General features: G+C 30.1%; 1 protein-coding gene across 2 annotated transcripts in view; it reads right to left on the reverse strand.

Annotated features, from left to right (window-relative positions):
• Positions 1-1,785: 1,785 nt before the first annotated feature.
• Positions 1,786-20,116, reverse strand: part of LOC142328601 (juvenile hormone epoxide hydrolase 1-like) — a 47,756-nt gene continuing 29,425 nt past the window's right edge. For both annotated transcript variants that reach the window (XM_075372401.1, XM_075372402.1), the window contains exons 4-7: positions 18,399-18,700; positions 15,991-16,190; positions 11,803-12,037; positions 1,786-2,989 (exon numbers count right to left, since the gene is read on the reverse strand). In XM_075372401.1, coding sequence (XP_075228516.1) covers positions 2,776-2,989; positions 11,803-12,037; positions 15,991-16,190; positions 18,399-18,700 — 951 coding nt within the window. In that variant the 3' untranslated portion in view covers positions 1,786-2,775. The remainder of the gene's footprint in view (positions 2,990-11,802; positions 12,038-15,990; positions 16,191-18,398; positions 18,701-20,116) is intronic.

Here is a 20,116-nt window from a genome sequence, read left to right on the forward strand (position 1 = left end):
ATGCTAAAGAATTATGCTGTGTGTATCTTTTTTTTTTGAGTGGGAAAAACGCTTTCACATTATCATCGCATGGAACAAACATAATACATTAAAACAGAAAACATATTTAAATAATTTTTAAATAATCGAATACAGATGCATGGCCTTAAAAGCAACAACATATTCCATAGCACGATCATATTTTTTCCTAGAATACAAGTTCTGTAAATAAAGTAACGAGATTAGTTTTTTTGGCAGCCAAAGTGACAACATTGTAATGTTACTAGTAAACATATGATTATATGAACAGCTGATTTATATTAGGTATTAATATTTTTAGTCTATTGTTACCATGTGAGATGTAAACAAACTTTCATGAAACGAGCTTCTGTTGTGCATTACAAAAATGAGTGATACTAATTATAAGCAATGTTGTGCAATCAAGTTTTGTGTTAAAAAGGGCAAATGAAGATGACGCTCTATCACAAGCCCAAGGTTTTAGGTGGTTTAAAGCATTTTCAGATGGGCGGGAATCAGTTGTGGACGATCCACGCCTTGGAAAATTGTTAACATCAAAAAGTGATGACAATGTTGAGTGAATCAGAGACTTGATTCGGTACAACCGGTGATTAACTGTCAGAATGATTGCAGAACAATTGAATTTGAACCAGACCACAGTCCACCAAATTTTGACAAACGAATTGGACATTAAAAAAGTTTGTGCAAAATTGGTCACAAAAACCTCACTTTTGAACAGAAAAACAACAGGGTGGATGTATGCCGCGATCTTCTAGGGAGAATTAAAACTGATCCTGATTTTCTAAAAAAATGTTATTACTGGTGATGAATCTTGGATATTTGAGTACACTTCAGAAACAAAATGTCAGAGCAAAAAGTGGCACACTTCAAACTCACCACATCCCAAAAAAGCAAAAATGAGCAAATCAAAACCATGCTAATTTGTTTCTTCGAACCAAATGTTCGAAGAACCAATTGTTTCTTCGATAGTAATGGCATTGTCCATAAGTAGCTTTTACCTACAGGACAGACTGCAAATCAATATATTTACTGAGAAATTCTTGAAAGACTGTAGAAAAGAGTTGCCCGCGTGAGACCAGCCATCAAAGACAACTGGGTGCTGCATCATGACAATGCACCTTATCACACTGCATTCTCAATTAATGAGTTTTTGGCAAAGAAAAACATTCCTGTAGTTCCTCAACCACCTTATTCACCTGACTTGAGTCCCTGCGACTTTTTCCTGTTCCCGACTTTAAAAAAACACCTCAAAGGACACCATTTTGGAATCCACCTTCAAGAAATTTGTGGATTTCAGAAACCATATATCTACTAGTAACTTTACAGTGTTGCCACTTTGGCTGCCAATAAAACTAGTCTTATATTTACAGACATCATATATATATATATATATATATATATATATATATTTTTTTTAATCTTACTTCAAAACATTTTCAGTCACATTTGCAACTATCTTCACTGACTGTTCCTGCTGTCATCACATTGGTGTCAGCTGATGTTACTCTCTCTTTTTTCTGTTTAGCCTCTGGAACCACCATAAGGTATTACTTCAGAGGATGGCATGTATGATTGTAAATGAAGTGTACAACTGCTGGCAGCTATTGTTAATTAGGTAGACATAACATATTAGAATGTGGTTGAAAGGTATTTTGAATTCGAATTTTGTCTTTTCATTTAGTGTTTTTTTTTTCTTAAGAACTCATGAACATAAATTGCAATAATGAAATCTGATGTAATTATAGGTATATTAGAAAGCATAACACATTTTGAAAAAATAATTTATTTAGAAAAATATATTACAAAATCTATTATATATATATATTATTACCAACCCGTTTTTTTTTATTTTACAAAACACTCTTAAGTTTACAGTACTTTGTCTAATTAAGACCATCTTGAAACTTTTAAATTTGATTATTGCAAACTCAAACAACGTCAGTTTATTACTAGATCTTATTTAAACTAGATAAGTTTATAGCTTAGATCTTATTTGACATTTTAGTTATATGATAACATATTGTTGCTGCTTTTATTTCTTATTAATATTAATAAGCATAACATTTCCTGAACCAGGTAGCAGTTTATATTTTTTTACTTAAAGAACTGATAAACATTTAATACAGTTATTTATATAACTGATTAATACTCAATTACTTTAATTGTTATATGCTTGTGAAACTTAAAAATTATGCTCATTACATTAATCTTTAATGAATTAATATTTTTCCTTAATATTTATGCTAATTGTTATAACTATAATGGTTGTAGGCCATTACAGTTATAACAATAACTGTAATGGCCTACAGTTATGGCCAAACAGTTATGGCAAACTGTAATGGCCTACAGTTGTAGGCCATTGACGTGGATTTGCATAACCATTTACAGGAATAATTTCCATGTCAGGCTTTCTAAGGAAAGTGGAGTAGTTTCCTATTTACTTTCAGATAAAGAAACTTGACTAGTACCACTTGTACCTCAAAAGCTTTAAGAAAAATTTAAATGGATAGTATAAAACAATCAATTAATCTACTCCCTTTTGGTGGGAAATAATGCATCATATACATTGTCTCCACTTAGAAAATTTCTTCTATATACAGGCTAACATTAAAAAAAAAATAAAATATTGAATTTACAAATGGTCTAAACTGGAAAGAGCAAACCGCACACTTAAGAACATACATTCATAAATACATACACTAATGTATTTATTTATATATGAACACATTCATTCAAATTAATATATATTTTTTGAATTCAGTTGCTATAATAACGTTGCTCAATAATCTTCACAGATTCATAAATGTCATCTGCCATTAATTCTGGTACTTCAAATGCAGCAAAATGACCACCTCTTGGTGGATCTGACACTCTTGTTAAGTTAATGAATTTTTCTTGTAATAGTATTTCTGGTTGATACGCAATTTCTTCCGGAAATCGAGCACAGGCTGATGGTACTGTAACTGGATGTCTAGAAAAAAATATAGATTTATATATTTTAATTTAAATTACTTTTTTGTAAAACTTACCATCTAGTTAGTTAAATTTATTTCTTAAAATTATATGAAATTCATAGATCTAGAAAAACTTTATTGTGTATTGTGTTGATTTAAAGGATAGATTATTGAGATGGTGGAAATAAAAAAAATTATCTCATGATTTGTTGCAAGTAAAACAATAAAAAAACATATTATATAATGGTATTGGTATTACCATACCATTTAACCTATACTTTTTATCTGAGTATGTTTCTTCTAGAAGTTTGCCGATAACTATTAAAAAATCAATCTAAATTGAATACATAGAGTAGAAACTAATAAATTCTTTACAAAAATCATGCTGAATAACTTTTCCAGTAGACTAGCTGAGAAAAACCTGTATGGGAGTACATTGAAATATTATTTTCTGAAGAATATTTAATATTGTCTGAATCATGATAGTGATGTATGTCATGAAAAGAATATAAATTACTTGAGTTACTTGAGAATGGTAAGCTACAAATGTGCCTGTGCCAAACTAAAAAATGTGACAACAGACTATACCAAACCTCTAATGGAATTATTCTCTTTTCATTTTCTTTGCTAACATTAAGAACTCCTTCATTGTTTTCCGTTCATGTATTTTTACTTTCACAACTATAGTGATATATATATATATACATCAATAACAGGAAAGCATATAGAATGGTAAAAAAAAAAAAAAAAGGTCTATCTGTGCATTAAGGAGACATTTTTACAAATCTTTTTCATCACATTTTTATGTAACTTTTTCAAGTCTTGTTTTACAGAATCCTCTTCACTTAATTTTTTTTTTTGCGACACATAAGTTTTGTTTCGTTTGACCATCAGCCATCTTATATTTACTCTACATGTACTCTTTGTTTCAGTGCTGGGGCTGACTAGTTTAACAGATACATTTTTCATGTCATCTATTAATTCCCTAGTATTCCCAATATCTAATTGTTTGTTTGTAATATGACAAAACTGCAAAAATTCAAACTATTGTCTAAAATTTTAGATACAATGGATGGAATAAGCCAATTATAAAAAGCTGGTCAAATTAAAAAAGTTACGGTATGTTCGGAGAATGGAAGAGTATAGACGGCCTAGGAGGTTGTTGGAATGGACTCCAGGAGAGAGGAGGAAATATGTACAACCTCCAGAGTAGTGGATGTCTGGAGTGATGGAGGCGATGAATACACTCGCTACTATTACACTCGCTACTACTACACTCGCCTAGTAGTAGTAGGTAATCTAAACCTGAATTCCAGGATTTATTTTCAAAATGTATTTTTTGTTAAGGTACCTTCTTACTTCATTTATTATAAAAACTGTTTTTTACATCCTAGTTGGAAGTAAAACATTATATTTATTTAATATTGCAGAGTACTAGTCTTGTGAGTGAGTAAGAGATACAACTAAGTTACTTCTGAATGATCTTCTTTAGTTATAAAGAATTACTTCCAAAAATTATATGACTTAATAAAATTCCTTGTTAAAATCTTTGTTAAAAAAATTCAGTAAGTACAGAGCCTTATGTAGCATGGCACTTCATTGTATAAACCTTGACCAGATAATCATTCATGGAAGGTTACAATGAATTTTGTTTGTAAACATAGCCTCAGATGGGTCAGACTTACGTAAAAGAGAATCAAAATTGTAATAAATTTGCAATAAATTGTAATAAAGCTGTTAGTTTGCATGGGATTACACGGAGGACCTTACAAATCATGCCTTCTCTCCAGACAGTGTCGTAAGCAGCTGATAAATCAATGAATGCAGTAGAGGTTTTAAAATTTCTTTGGAACCCTGCTTCAATGTACATTGAGATTGAGAGAACTTGGTCGGTGCAACTTCGTTTTGGCCAAAAGCCTGCTTGTTCAATCGATATAATATCAAATATTCTCTGGCAGATTCTGTTGTAAATAAGCCTTTCTAGTAATTTATATGTCACTGATAGCAATGCTATAGGCCTGTAGCTCTTAGGTAAGTTTGCTGGTTTCCCTGTTTTTAAAATGGCTACTACCTTTGATTGCTTGAACTCTCTGGGTACGCTACCGGTCTGCATTATGTCAATGAAGAATCTGGCCAGCCAAAGTTTTGCGTATCTTCCGAAGTTTAATCAAAATTCCAGATTGATGTCATCAAATCCTGGTGCTTTTCCTAGAGCGACATCTTTGAGCACTGACTCAATTTCTTCAGGTGTAAAAGGGTGAGTGTATTCAGCCTCTTCCGCCTCTCTCCTCAAGTTTCTTAGTTCGCATTTTATGTCAATTGTGTGCATCCTGTCTCTTGGTGCTCTGGACATTGCCACTATGTGGAACGCTACAGTGTTTGGGGAGACATTTGCTTTTTGACTCTGAATAGGAGCTTTGCTTCCTAATTTTCTTAGCAGTCCATGCATGACGACTTGAGATCTGAAAGTTCAGGTTTCCCAACATTTCTATTGTCTTGCAGCATCGAGGCTATGGAGAAGGTCGTCTGCCATAAAAAAAATTTATTTTATTTATTGGGAAAACTGGCTTTTAGTTCGACTGATATTAACACTTTTATTTGGTGATAAGCAGATAATATAAAAGTATATAAAGTAAAACATAATTTTAAAATTATATTAAACTTATAATTTTTAATACTTATTAATTTTTTTCAATCTGAATACAATGAATAATTATTAAAATTTAATCTGTTTCTCACTGGTACATATTGCACAATGCTAAATAATTACTCTCAAAGAAAGCAACTCCCGTTGACTTTGTATCTTAGATTATTTACAAGGATCATAACCATAAGAAAAAATTTGTCAAATACTATAAGAAATAAACTAATGTACTCATATCTGAAGATCAGTTTTCAAAATGAGATTTAATATTAATTACCTTTCAACGTACATTAAAAAATCTCTACTTACGTGTGTCTTACTTATGTCTCTACTTACGTCAGGTTTCTGGGTTTGCTTTTTGATAGCCGTCTTACTTGGGTCACACATATGAGGGATTTGAGGACAAAGTGTTCCAAACTTTTGGATATGATGCGGGTCCTAAGTAACACAAACTGGGGGGCCGATCGGTCGTGTATGTTACGTTTTTACTACTCCCTTGTTCGATCCCGTTTGGATTATGGTTGTGTCGCCTATTCCTCAGCTCGTCAAACCGTACTTAAGATGCTAAGTGGTGTGCATCATTCTTTTCTTCGGCTTGCCACGGGTGCGTTTAGATCAAGCCCTATCGCAAGCTTACTTGTAGACAGTGGTGAGCCATCACTTTGGGATAGACGAGACCAGCTTTTGTTATCTTATTTTGCCCGTCTCAGCGGACAGCCGAATCACCCAGCTTATGACCAAGTTCTTAAGAATCCTAATTTGAGGAAGTATGAGGACCGTCCATGTTGTACTGTGCCTGTGGGTGTCCGTACACAACGTCTGCTGCAGCGTATGAATGTTGGCACTCCCTCGTTCTTTCCATCATGTCCGTGCTCGAATCCCCCGTGGAGAACACACCATGTAAGTTTTACGTTTGACCTTACAACGTATGATAAACAATCAATCCCACCTATTGTTTACCAGCAGGTGTTCCAGTTTCTCCTCACCAAGTCGAACCCAGACGTGGTGGTATAGACTGATGGGTCGAAGCATGACGGTAACGTTGGTTGTGCTTTTGTTTTCAATGAACAGACTTATATGTTTGGACTACCCGGTGTTACGAGTGTGTTCACCGTGGAACTACTCGCTGTGGATAGGGCTCTGTATCGTTGGCCCTAAGTATAGGAACATTCTTATTTGCAGTGACTCGTACAGTGCTCTCCAGGCGTTGGAAAACCTTTATTCTGGACATCCTGTCGTCGTTGGCATTTATGATAAAATCACTGAGTTAGAAAAACGAAACAAGGGGGTAGGTTTTTGCTGGATCCCTAGCCACATTGGGATTCTTGGTAATGAGAGGGCGGATTCTGCTGCGAAAGATGCGTGTATTCAGCCTCCTTTCACCACCCAAGTTACTACCTTTGATTTTATTAATCATATAAAACAATCACTGTGAGCAAGGTGGCAAAGTGGCTGGACGGCTGTCGTCGATAGTAAACTTCGACGGATTAAAGACTCAGTGTTGCCGTGGGACTCCTCTTGTTGTGAGGAAGTGGTCCTCTGCCGGTTACGGTTGGGGCATGCGAGGATCACACACGAATATCTAATGTCAGGAGGAGACCCACCCCTGTGCACATGATGCAACTGCCGCATGACTGTGCACCACATTCTCGTGGACTGTGTATGTTATGCGGCATTGCATTGTCAGTTTAATATACCCAGCAGCATTTGTGATGTCTTGGGCAATGATGGCAGGGTTTTGGAGCGAATGTTTTTTTTTTTTCATAGTACTGGGTTACTGCAAAGGATTTAATATACTTATATATGTTTTTCTGTAAGGAGAGTTTTTTAATAATTTTAACCTTTATTTTCGATTTGATTTTTTAGTTTAATTTTACTATCCAGGGTGGGGAGTTTTGCACAACCCATCAGAGTTAGGTAAGTTTTTATACTTTCTTTATTCTATTATTTTATCTTTAATGTTTTATCAACTTTGTCTGTGATCTGTGATATTAGTTTTGGGTTTTATTTTGCCTTCTTCTCTTGTTTTAGTAAATTTTTATTATATGATTAATATTACATTTACACCTTGTATAGTTTATTGTTTCGGAGTTATATTGCACTTTTAATAAACTACCGGGCGATGATAACGCCCAAGCGTTTTTCGCCCACAAACAACCAAAAAAAAAAAAAAAAAATTAAAAAATCAACATACTCTAATAAAATACTTATACTCGTGTTTTAATTTTGGATTTAAATGTAAAAATTGCCGCCTTTTCTTTTAAACAATAATTAAAAGAAATCCTAATATGTTAAAAGGAAGAAGGAACCAGTGAAGACAATAATCAACAGATTACTGATTACCAAAATTATGCAAATTCATAAAATGTTTTTACTGTTAAGAAACAATAAATAATAAACATCAATAACACTATTAAACATTTAAAATACTGATGCTACAGTAAAAATCGTGTCAGTGATTTCTCTTTACACATAACCACTAATAAAATGACACTAGTGACAACTTGACATTTTTTATTTACAACATATGAATTTTTATTATACTATAATTACACACTTTTAATAAATTGTAATTTAAACAAGTTTTCTCTTTATTTGGTGACAAGTTGTTTATTACAATTGTCATAAAAACATAAGATTAGATCTTGTCTCTGGCATGTCTGCAACATAGAGGCTGAAAAGGAGAGGTGCAACAACATTTGATAATGATAACCTGCTTTATCCTTGACCTCCTGTAGCTATGAACTTTTATTTCAGGGAAATGACAAAAATTTAAAAAAGCCCTTACACCAACAAGTTTCTGAGGATCATAAAACGAAATTGCCTAAAGTTTTTGGACAATAAACGTGTAAAATACAATTGATACTTCCTAAATTTCCATACATATTACAGGTTGTAATAGATAACTGAAACTACAATGGTTTTTGCAAAGCTGAATTATGAAATTACTAAAATGTCGAAGACATTAATGTTATGACATTTAACGTAATTGGAAAATTTTTAACTTTGCATCGGTCATGCTAACTATATATTGAAATTGATTAAAACTTGCTGATTTTTGAATGGAAATTAAAGGCTACAAAAAAATATGCTTGAAGATAAAAAATTTAACTACAGTACACTGAGCCAGATATGACAGTACATTTTTGTGTGTTACTATTAAATCATTTCTGTTCTTGGATAATAAAATAGTTTATTATTACAAAATTTATAATTTTAATATGTAATTTTTTATAATTATTTATAATTTTAATACATTTTTTTTTTTAATCACCAATATTATCTGCCTGTGTTAATTATATTAACTCAGATTTCTCTGAGTTTCTGATGTAAGTCTGTTAAGTACATCTGTACAGAAAGATATCTGCTTAAAACACAAGAACCACTAGACTGAGTAAACTGATTCTTTAACCGATGTTCTTATTAATGTTATTATATTATGTTATGTTATTTGACACTCTCACACAAGCATTTCATGAATAGTTATAACTATAAAAGGTTAACGCGTATAAAACTTGGAAGCCTTCCATGCTTCAGTTATATCTGTTTGTGTGTATGTGTATTATATCATGCATGTGGATGTTTGTACTCACTGTACTTATGCCTAATAATAATTCATGTCAGAATGTAAGATATGGTATTTTTTAATTAAAAAGTATAACAGTCAATTATTACTTTTTTTTTCAGGACCGAGTAAAAATCAGAAAAAATAAATTTACCAAACCTAATCTATTTTTTAATAACCACTTTATACAAGAATAACATACATAGATAAATTAGTATTAAATTAAAAGTTCAGTGTTACAATAATTAATAATCTCTCTATTATATGGATAAAAAGGAAACGTTTATTTGTATGTTAGCAAAAATTTCAAGAACCACTAAACTAATTGCTATCAAATTTTAACAGCAGCTTCATTATGTAATTCGGAGTGTCACAGGCTACACTTTTAGATAAAAAATTACATGTTAAAGTGTGTAAATAAATAATCCATTATGGTGCTGCACTTTCATTTGGGCCGCTAGTTGGCGAGTTGCTAAATTCTCATGCTCATTTCTTACAGCAAGCTGCTCCCAAGATATTTTTAAATAAAAGGTCTTATTAAAATTGAAGACAAGGTTGTAAGGCTTGGTGAAAAGAATTATGTTATTTTGTTTTATCAACACTAATTTGTGATGAAAATAATGAAAACCCCTATGATACAATGTCTTTTAATATCAAGTAATATTAAACCTTTCTAACTTAGTATCAGATCAGTGCCAATCATATGATTCCATCACTTACAATATCCATAGTGACAGAAAAAAAATATATATATATTTTTGGATATTCCTGGAGATACTGGGAAAACCTTTTTTATTAATCTACTTCTTGCATATGTTTGATTGAAAGGTAGCTTGGCTCTCAGTGTAGCATAGTCAGGCATTGCTGCACTGCTGCCCCGTTGGTGGTTGAATTGTTCATTCAGCTTTTAAAATGCTGTCAAATATATCATGTGGACAAGAGTCAGTTTGCTCTATATGTAAAAATGGTCCTCTTGGTAAATTTTTCAAGATGCAAAACTTATTGTATGGGATGAATGCACCGTGATTCATCATGCTCATGTTGAAGCGATTGACCGTACTCTCAGAGAGTTGATGGGATGTATAACTTTTGTATTTGCCAAAGATTTTCAACAAACTTTGCCAGTGTGGGGATAGCCGTGACAGGGATGCTAGTATTTTATAAAAAGAAATCCCTGTTTATTTAAATCACTTACATGCTTATATAAATTATATTAAAATTATAAATGCATTACTATACTCAGTATCAAGTTTATGGCCAAATCAGGAAGAGCTAATTTCAACTTAGTTGAAAGATCACCTAATAGCATTGTCTAAGATTGGTATAATCAACTTCATGACAGCATTACCTGAGATAAGCCATATAACATTTAATGGACTTAAGAATAACAAACAGTTTGTGATTCGTAATGTTATATCTGTCACTATGGTGAAAAGTATGTCAAATGTTATTTGAACATACCAACTTCAAAATACGTGCCAGTAGCAGAATTTTAACCAAACTTAATTAAAAATAAATTTTTATAGTATTAATATATATTCAAATCGTTTATAAAAAAAGTCAATTATACTATTAACAGTTAAGTTTTTTATTTTTCTTATATTTATTGCCAATACTATGATTATATTTTACCTATAATTATCTTTTTTTAAAGACATAGTATTAAAAATGTTACATTTTATTATTAATAACATGTACTATTTTAAATATATTTAAATTAATTCTGATAAAACATCATTAATGACATTAACATAATTAACTGAAAATAACAACTCTAAACTAAATATCTCATCAATAAATAGCATAAAAATCAAATATTGTAAAAGCTAATAAATTTTTCTTTTACCATATATTTCAAGAGAAATATAATGTAATAGTTTTTTAATGGTTATAATCGTTTTCTCCACTCTTTTTATTTATAATTTATGTACAAATTATATTTTTAAAATATATGAAATTATAAAACAATGATATAAATTTTTTTTAATGTTAACTAATGAACTTCTAAGTTTTATATTAGTAGATTATAAAATCAAAATTGTTATTGTTTCCAGCTGAAGGTGGTTTTCATTATGCTTTATTTTTGTCTTGGATGATGTATTTGTGTATCAATTATATTAAATAATTTCCCTCAGTCTGGGTTGAAAGATTATTTCATAAAATTTAATAGGTTAGTTTTTATAAAAAAGCCTAGATTGGCATGATTTGTAGGGATAGTTTGGATTTAGTTTAACATAAATGTTTACTCTTAGTTTGCTCATTCATTATGAAAGAGTAAACGTTGATCAAGATCAGCTGAAACTATACCAAAAGCTAACTAGGTAGAGCTAGTTCACTGAAGAAAGTTGAAAGCTTTATGATCAGAATTTGAAACGTGCTAGTTTAAAGTAAATTTGTTAAGCTTGTCTATAAATATAATAATAGTTTTGTGTAATCTTCAGTGCTATGTCACGGATGACTGGCATCACACACGTCTTCAACTCTTAAAGACCTTCAGATTTATAACTTTTTATTGCGATAATTTAATCTTATAAGTTTCTTTTTACTGTTGTAATGTAATGCAAATTTAAAAATAATTAATGTATAATAAATAATTACGTAATAATGTAAAATTTTCCCACCTTTCTATTATATGACTTGGACTTGATGCACAGAAGTGTTCAGAATAAAGTCTCATAGATGAAGTAATAGTTCCTGTTACCCAATATATCATAATGTTATCTAACAGAGAAGTAAGGGAAAATTTTTCTCCTAAATTTCCCTCAAAATGTTCTCTGTTTTTTCTGTTTGTCCATGTAGAGAATTTTTCTAATATGTATGCAGCTAGACCGATTGGTGAATCATTAAGTGCAACACCTACAAAAAGTCATTAAATTTCTTTTTAATAATTAAGTAAAAAATTTGTTTAACTTAAGTTTATTCTTTAAATATACATAACTGTAAGAAAAATAAAATGTACCCTTAATCCTCTGTAATGATAGTTGGGGTGACCTAAAGCATAATTCAGCTCTTGTGTAATTTTAATACTTCACTAGGATACTAATCTTGAAATTTCATTTTTAGAGTACAAAGGGCATCTGATAATTATCTGGAATGGCAACAGATGGCAGTACTAATGACTGATTGATAGATATTAGATTTAACCATTTGTTTTTCATTTGGGTGAATTAAATGGATGTCTAGATCCATATTCTGCTGAACCATAATTTAAACTCCAGCATTCAATTAAACAAGTATCCATTTATAAACAAATAAAGAACTGTTTTATATTTTAATCAGAACTCAAATTTCACTTAATAATTATTCAAATTCAAATCAGTCCAATATTTTTTTAAGTAAGAAATATTTTTCTAGTCTGGAATCTAGGATAGATTCTTAACTGTACATCAGAATATATTTATTTGTATTTGCTATTAAAAAGTGAGTTTTCAAATGCAGAGCAAACTGATATATAAAATAAATAAATAATAATAATTAAATCTAGGTAATCTTACATAACCCACCGGGTTGGACTAGTGGTGAATGCGTCTTCCCAAATCAGCTGATTTGGAAGTTGAGAGTTCCAGTATTCAAATCCTAGTAAAGTCAGTTATTTTTACATGGATTTGAATACTAGATTGAGGATACCAGTGTTCTTTGGTGACTGGGTTTCAATTAATCATACATCTCAGGAATGGTTTAACTGAGACTGCACTTCATTTATACTTATAGACATTATCCTCATTCATCCTCTGAAGTATTACCTGAACGGTAATTACCAGAGACTAAACAGGAAAAATAAAGAAAAGGTAATCTTACACAAGCAAGGAAATCTTGCATTTGCTTATGTTTGCTTACAAGGAAAAAGAAGGGATTTAAAAATCATCAAAAAAGAAAAAAAGTTTATGTAATATTTGTGTTCCCAATTTATGTAAGAGGCTGTTTATATATAAGAAGACAATTCATAAATGGAGGTTTATATAAGAGGAAGCTGTTTATAAGTGAAGTCAGTTTATATAAGAGACTGTTGCCTCTTTTATAAAAGGCCTAGTTTATAAAAATTGCCTAGTTTATGTACAAGGCAACAGGCTTTTATACAAATTTTCTCCAGTCAGTAGAGAAAAAAATGTTGTTACGATACCTGAAATGTAATATTTTGAAGTGTTTCAACAAAAATTTACACCTTCCTCCAGCGATAAAGATAATCTTATCCTGATAATACCTTGTTAAAATAAATAAATAAAAAATAAAAACAATTTCAAGTAAATGGGTTAAAACAGTAGAAATTTAGAAAAAAATGGAGTTTTACCACATAAATACGGTGCCATATGTCAGCATTATTACCTACCTGTTTTTGTCATTTTTCTTTGTGCTAGATTATGACTGAATTTATTTTTATCATAGATATCTTGTGTGTGATGATATTTAAATTTTTGGGATTAGGAATGTATTATAACAATTTTTTTTTAAAAATGTATCTAATGTGTTTCAGTATTATTTTTTTATACAAAAAAAATGAAGATTATCATTAAGTCCACTCCCTTTTTGATGTAATGCACTCCCAACTTCTTTTCAACCTTCATCTGATTTTTTAAAAATAGAATAGAATCTAATTCCTAACTTATCTTCCATAACAAATTTCATGATTTTAGGTTAAACTTTAGCTGAGATGTAAAGAAAAATGGGAACCAGACTAAATACATAATTACAAACTTTTTTAATAAAGTTTTAATTTAATAAAATATATTAATAAAATATTGAAGTATTTCAGGGGGTTAGTCTTTTAACTTATTGAAATAATGACTGTTACATACCATACCAGCCAGCAAAGCAGATCAGTCTGTCTTCTAATCATACCTCTGTATTACAAGATTAATTTTTTGCTTATTTTCATGTTGAAAGTGAGAAATAAATTTTTAAAAATATGAAAACTTTACAAACCTGACTACAATTCAAAGCCAAAATCTTGTACATAAAAAGCAAATGTGCTATCACCATGCTACATATGTCTGTATAAATTGTTTTATGTTGCATCAATTATACTATAAACAGTAATTACCATATTGTTAGGATATAGGTGTGATTTCATTAATATGCTTCAAATGGTTCCATTTTCTAAAAGCATGCTTCTCTTTTGTTTATTGGGCATTTGTTTCAAATGATAACTGAACATTTTTGTATTATTCATATCCAGAAACTGGATAACTGTTACTTTTTTTAACCTTTCCATGAAGTCTTAAACAATACAGCTGGAATAATTATAGTTACATTAATGAGTAAAAAATATTTCCGCATTATGATGAGCCTTATATATCGATAGCATTAACTCAGAGGAAAATACATTGTGTATGGTGAACCGTATTATTCAAGAAATGAATGATTAAACATGGCTTTGAATGTTACCTTTTCACTTCACTTCCTTTTAAAGAAGAAAGTCAAACAGTAAAGAGACATTTAAAATATCTATATTTCATATAAAATAAAACATTTATAGTAGTAAAATGTTGGCTGTTTTTCTTCTTAATTCTCTTCTTCTTGGATCCACTTTTTCCATTTCTTAATATTTTTGAATTCCAATCAGGAAAAAGATTTTTGATGTAGTGTGAACTTGTTATTTTATTTCGTCAGTGATCCTTTCATCAAACATAAGGATTCATTTGCCCAACTCTTCTTTCGATATAACAAAACGGTGAAATAGCTTAGATCAAGATCAGTTTAAGACCAAGATCTTGACATCAACAGGATTATCTGTTAGCTATGTGAATATTTTTTAATGAATCAGCCTTGAAGCAAAATTTCAGTTTTTTAAAGTTTACCATGCCTTGTATTATGTGGCTTCTATTCTCAAAACAGTATACTGTTTCATCCTTAGCTATGAAATGAACTAATAATAGGCTTTCCATACTCTAGAGTACATCTATGATCAACTTTAATGTAATAAGGATTTTTTTATAAGATATAATGAGTATTTTCATATTTTACTTTATTTATTCTAAATAAAGAGAAATTCATGTCTTTTAAACAGTTATTCTTCTAAGAAATGGATAATCTTGATTTTTTTATAACATTTCAAATACTTTTATGCAATTTTTAAACAATTCTGCTGGTGCCTGCTTTTCAGATCATGTGCAAGCTATCAAGCACAGACTTAAACATATTTAATCACTCTTTGAGATTGAAACTACAGAGATTTGATTTAAATTCAATGTATTTAGTCATCAGTTATGATCCACCTGTTGTTCATTATAGAAAGAAATTTGACTGTGCTAAAAATGATATGTCCTTTCAAAGATCTTGCTTTGATTTAAAATTAGAACTGCTGCATCCAGTGAATAATCTCTGCTAGTTTTACAACCCCTGATTAAAGAATCACTGTTCACATCTCTTCCTTGGAATAAACAGATAGCAAAGCACTTACAAATTAACATTTTATGGCAGTAACAGAAAGCTAAACAGAGAGTTAGTCTGTTTAGCTGTTTAGAGAGAGTCTGAACTATTATTTTAAGTATATAAATACTGTATGAGCCAGTCTTCTATTTTCTAGGAAAAATTTTCTTTATTTTTTGTCTTTCCTTTGTATTTTCAAAATGATGCTTAATGAGATTATTCACATGTAAACATATTGAGGAACATGTCAGAAAAAGTTGCAATTTAATTTCTTTCCTGAGATCCCGTAACTATTGTACATGTATAATAAAAAAAATTACTGAGAAAAAGCTATAAAAAATAAACTGTTATTAAATTAAATATTATTTAATATAAAATATAACTACAAAAATAAAATTTTGAAATATATAACGTAAGTTAAAAGTATTAAATAATATTCTTACCAACTGTGTCTGGTTTGGTAGCTTGTATGTGAAAATAACCACTTTCTTCTAAAAGAAAACCATAATGTTTTTGTAATGGGTACATTTTGTTAACCTCATTTTCACTTGCTATTAGGCTAGGCCAAAAACTTCCAAGTATGTATTTCAAATTTGAATTGAAAGTATTAACAAAACACAAATTTGAGTGTAAACCTAAAATTCTAAAAAAAAAAAAAATAAAATAAATAAGTTATATATTTTTATTTAGACATAATGAGAGATGTAATTATGAAATATCTAAATACGTTAAATAATAATACTATAATTTTTGAATGCTTTGTCTCTACGTAATTTAAGTATTGGAATCTTTTTTAATCTATTATTTCAATTAGGTAAGATGTATCCACAATGTTTTAAGCTGTATTAATATTGTGTAGTGAAATTTGGACGATGGTTTGATGCAGCTCTCCAAGATTCCCTATCTAGTGCTAAACGTTTCATTTCGGTATACCCCCTACATCCTACATCCCTAACAATTTGTTTTACATATTCCAAACATGGCCTGCCTACACAATTTTTCCTTGTATCTGTCCTTCCAATATTAAGACGACTATTCCAGGATGCCTTAATATGTGGCCTATAAGTCTGTCTCTTCATTTAGCTATATTTATCGTCAGCAAATCGTAGCATCTTTATCTTTTCACCTTGTACTGTTACTCCGAATCTAAATTGTTTTTTAGCATCATTAACTGCTAGTATTTGCTTTCATCAGGAACAAACCTCTTTTGTTAGCTTTAACTAATTACACTTAAATGCACAATCTACTTCCGTTTCGTAATAGATTAATTTTAAACAAATGCATACAAAAGCTATATTAACTTGTTGCTAGTCTTACTATTATTACTATAAAAGACTATGAAGGCTAGTATTACAAGTCTTCATATTTATTTCATTTTAACTAACTGTGTACAACTTGCTCAAACACTTGGTAGATTAATTTAAAAATAAAGAGTTATTAAATTGCTTGTTTACAAAATTTTATTGCTTTAGTGATAAGCATTCTTATCCTTAAATTATTAGCATTAAAAAATTATCAGATGGCCGTTTTTTCATCTGAAACTAACTTAAATTACTACATATATAAAATAGTTGAGATGTATAAAGATATGCCTACATCTAAATATTTAATATAAATATTAATGTTTAGCTTAACTATATTCTGACACTCAATATCTGATGTCTTAAGAAAGATTGTAATTATTTATATTTTTAAATTGCAGCAGATGAAATTTACAAACCAGATGGATATTATAAAACATCTTATCCAGGTCAGTCTAGTAAAATGATCGATTAACTGGACTAAAAATAAATACCAATAAGCATCCTATGAACTGTATACTAGATACAAAATTAAATACACACGAATGAAAATATACAATTTATAGTCATTTACAACTTTTAAACATAATAAAAATGATAGAAATTAAAACCCATAAAATTGTTATGAAAACTGAACTTGTTAATTTGTAAAAATGGTTTTCATGTAAAAATATGCAGCGCAAGTGTAATGTAATGCACACTAGCACATAACAGAAGAAAAAATGTCGCACAAAGAACAAGTGGTGTCACCTTGTAGCTACAAGAATGAAACTTCATTCTCCTACTACTAACATTCCAAAACTTGTTGAACCCTCTCATTTTCTGTCGCTCACCATTGTTGTGCATTACCCCTGCTCTATCAACGAATCTAAAACAACATGCAATGACTGAATTTTTATCTTGATTGGGAAGAGATTTTCTTACTAATACAGTAATCGGAGTGAAAATTGGGTGCAACATTATGACCCCCCAAAAAAAAACCGGCAGAGCATTATTTAATTGGAAAAATAATAAAAAAATTACCTTGACAATGTTTGGGATCTGAAACACATGTACATGACCAACTACCCAGAAGCTGGGTTGCCTAAATTCTGTGCAATACATAGAGACATTAAAACACCTTAGAAGATGTGTATGTGTCTTGTTCGACAATTTAAAGTAATTCTACAACATGATAATGCTCAACCACACATATTGAATGCAACCACTTAGGCTTTTGTGAAATTAAGATTTGAATCTACTCCACACTTTCCACAATCACCAAATTTGGCACCCTATGATTTTTTTTTTCGCAATTAAAGAGCGATATTAATTTCACCACTGATGATGAACTGAAGGATGAAGCCATGGATCAAGGAAAGCCCTGTCAAAATTATTAATTTTCACCATTGAGAGAAATGTGTAGCTGTAATGGTGACTATGTAGAAAACTAAATATAAATTTTTAAAGCAAACAAAATATACTTTCATGCCACATTTGTTTCCTTTGAGTGATTTACATTTCCTGTTGTATTAAAATCCTACTTTACTAACGCTAATGGATAAACTTACGCTGATGGATATAATGTAGCCATAACTGATCCAATTACTGCACCCCAATCTCCTCCTTGGACATAAAATCTATGAATTCCTAATTTTGACATTAATTCTAACATCATTGTACCCATTACAGCAGTATTATAACCTTTTTCCTTTGGTATATCTGAAAAACCATAACCAGGTAATGATGGTGCAACAACCTCAAAGACAAAATTACTGTTAGGTCGTGGTGTTGTAAGTAATGGTATTAATTCATAAAATTCACGAACAGAACCAGGCCATCCATGAAGCAGTAGTATTGGTATTACTTTCAACTAAAAAAAAAAAACAACAACAAAGAACGGATATATTACTTACTGGTGTCTTATTCATAACATATTTATGTATTTAGCTCAGAAGTTTTTGCTGAACTGATTAATAGTTAAACTGCAGTTTTTCTTGTACAGAAGAACTCTATGTATGCAAATGTTTCTTTAAACACAAGTGTGTTCTTATTAGGTGGCAACAATACATCTGATTCATAAAAATTAATTCAGGAAATTGAACATCATGAAAAAAATTGCTGTAGATGGTCTTACAAAAACATATATTTTATTTAAGAGGCCAATGAAGAATTAATTTCTTAATCTAGATTGACTTCTTAATAAAACATCAGTATTCTAGATATAAAGATAGTTTGTCCTAAAAAATGCTTAATAGCTTTCTTCACTGTAATGTTTTAATGGGCTATCTGATTTAATTTTTTATCAATTTAAATAAAATGCCACAGTTTTATCGTCTTGGCCTTTATATGGGGGTCCCAGATTCAAATCCCAGTCAGACATTGCATTTTTCATGCTACAAAATTTCATTTCCATATTCCTACATACAAAAAAGAAATCACAAAAAATTAATAGTGGACATTATTTTAGATTTCAGAATTTTGGAGGAAAAGAGTATCCTATATTTTAATAAAAACACAAAATTAATAATTTATGTTTTATTGGAAACTAAAACATATCACTTGCAATCATATATATTATTACCTAAGATTAATATGTTTTTTTTTGTATGGTATGGAAAAAATGGTAGAGGTTACATTTTTTCAGTTGTGTAATAAAGCTGTATGTTTATGCTGTGTAAATAATTTTATGTTTTGTGTATAAAAGTGTTGAGTGTCTAGATAGATTTTCTAAATATTCAATCTGAAAATCTTTTTGTAATCTACTCTGAATAGGGTGAGGGCGAGGAAGTAGAGTTACTTTCTATGTTATTCAAGAAAGCAATACTTGTTCATTGTTCAATTCAGTAGTTAGCTGTTAAGTTTGAGTGTATTTAAAAAAAAAAACATAAACTCAACAAGCTTGAAAAACCATGAAATTCATTAAATTGTTTACTAAATTTGTCGAACAACACGTTAAAAGAAATACAACATATATCAAAATGCAGTTCAATCATATACTATTTCTAACCATTACTCAAAAACATTATTTGCAATATCACTAATGAAGATGTTGCATAAAAGCTCCAAAAACAAGTTTACAAATATTTATAAAGCGAGACTTTTTCTTCTATTCAATAATTTATTAATTTAATTATGATTGTTTCTCAAACTGCAGTTAAGGATAAGTTCTTTATTAATTCATTGAGAATGAAATAATAATAGAAGTGCATGCAAATGTAACAGAAATTTATTTAGTTACAAAATTAACCACAAATTTATTAATATCATGAGATCACTGATGAATTGA

This window comes from Lycorma delicatula, chromosome 8 (genome assembly GCF_047948215.1).
Source record: "Lycorma delicatula isolate Av1 chromosome 8, ASM4794821v1, whole genome shotgun sequence".
In the NCBI taxonomy this organism is placed as follows: domain Eukaryota; kingdom Metazoa; phylum Arthropoda; class Insecta; order Hemiptera; family Fulgoridae; genus Lycorma; species Lycorma delicatula.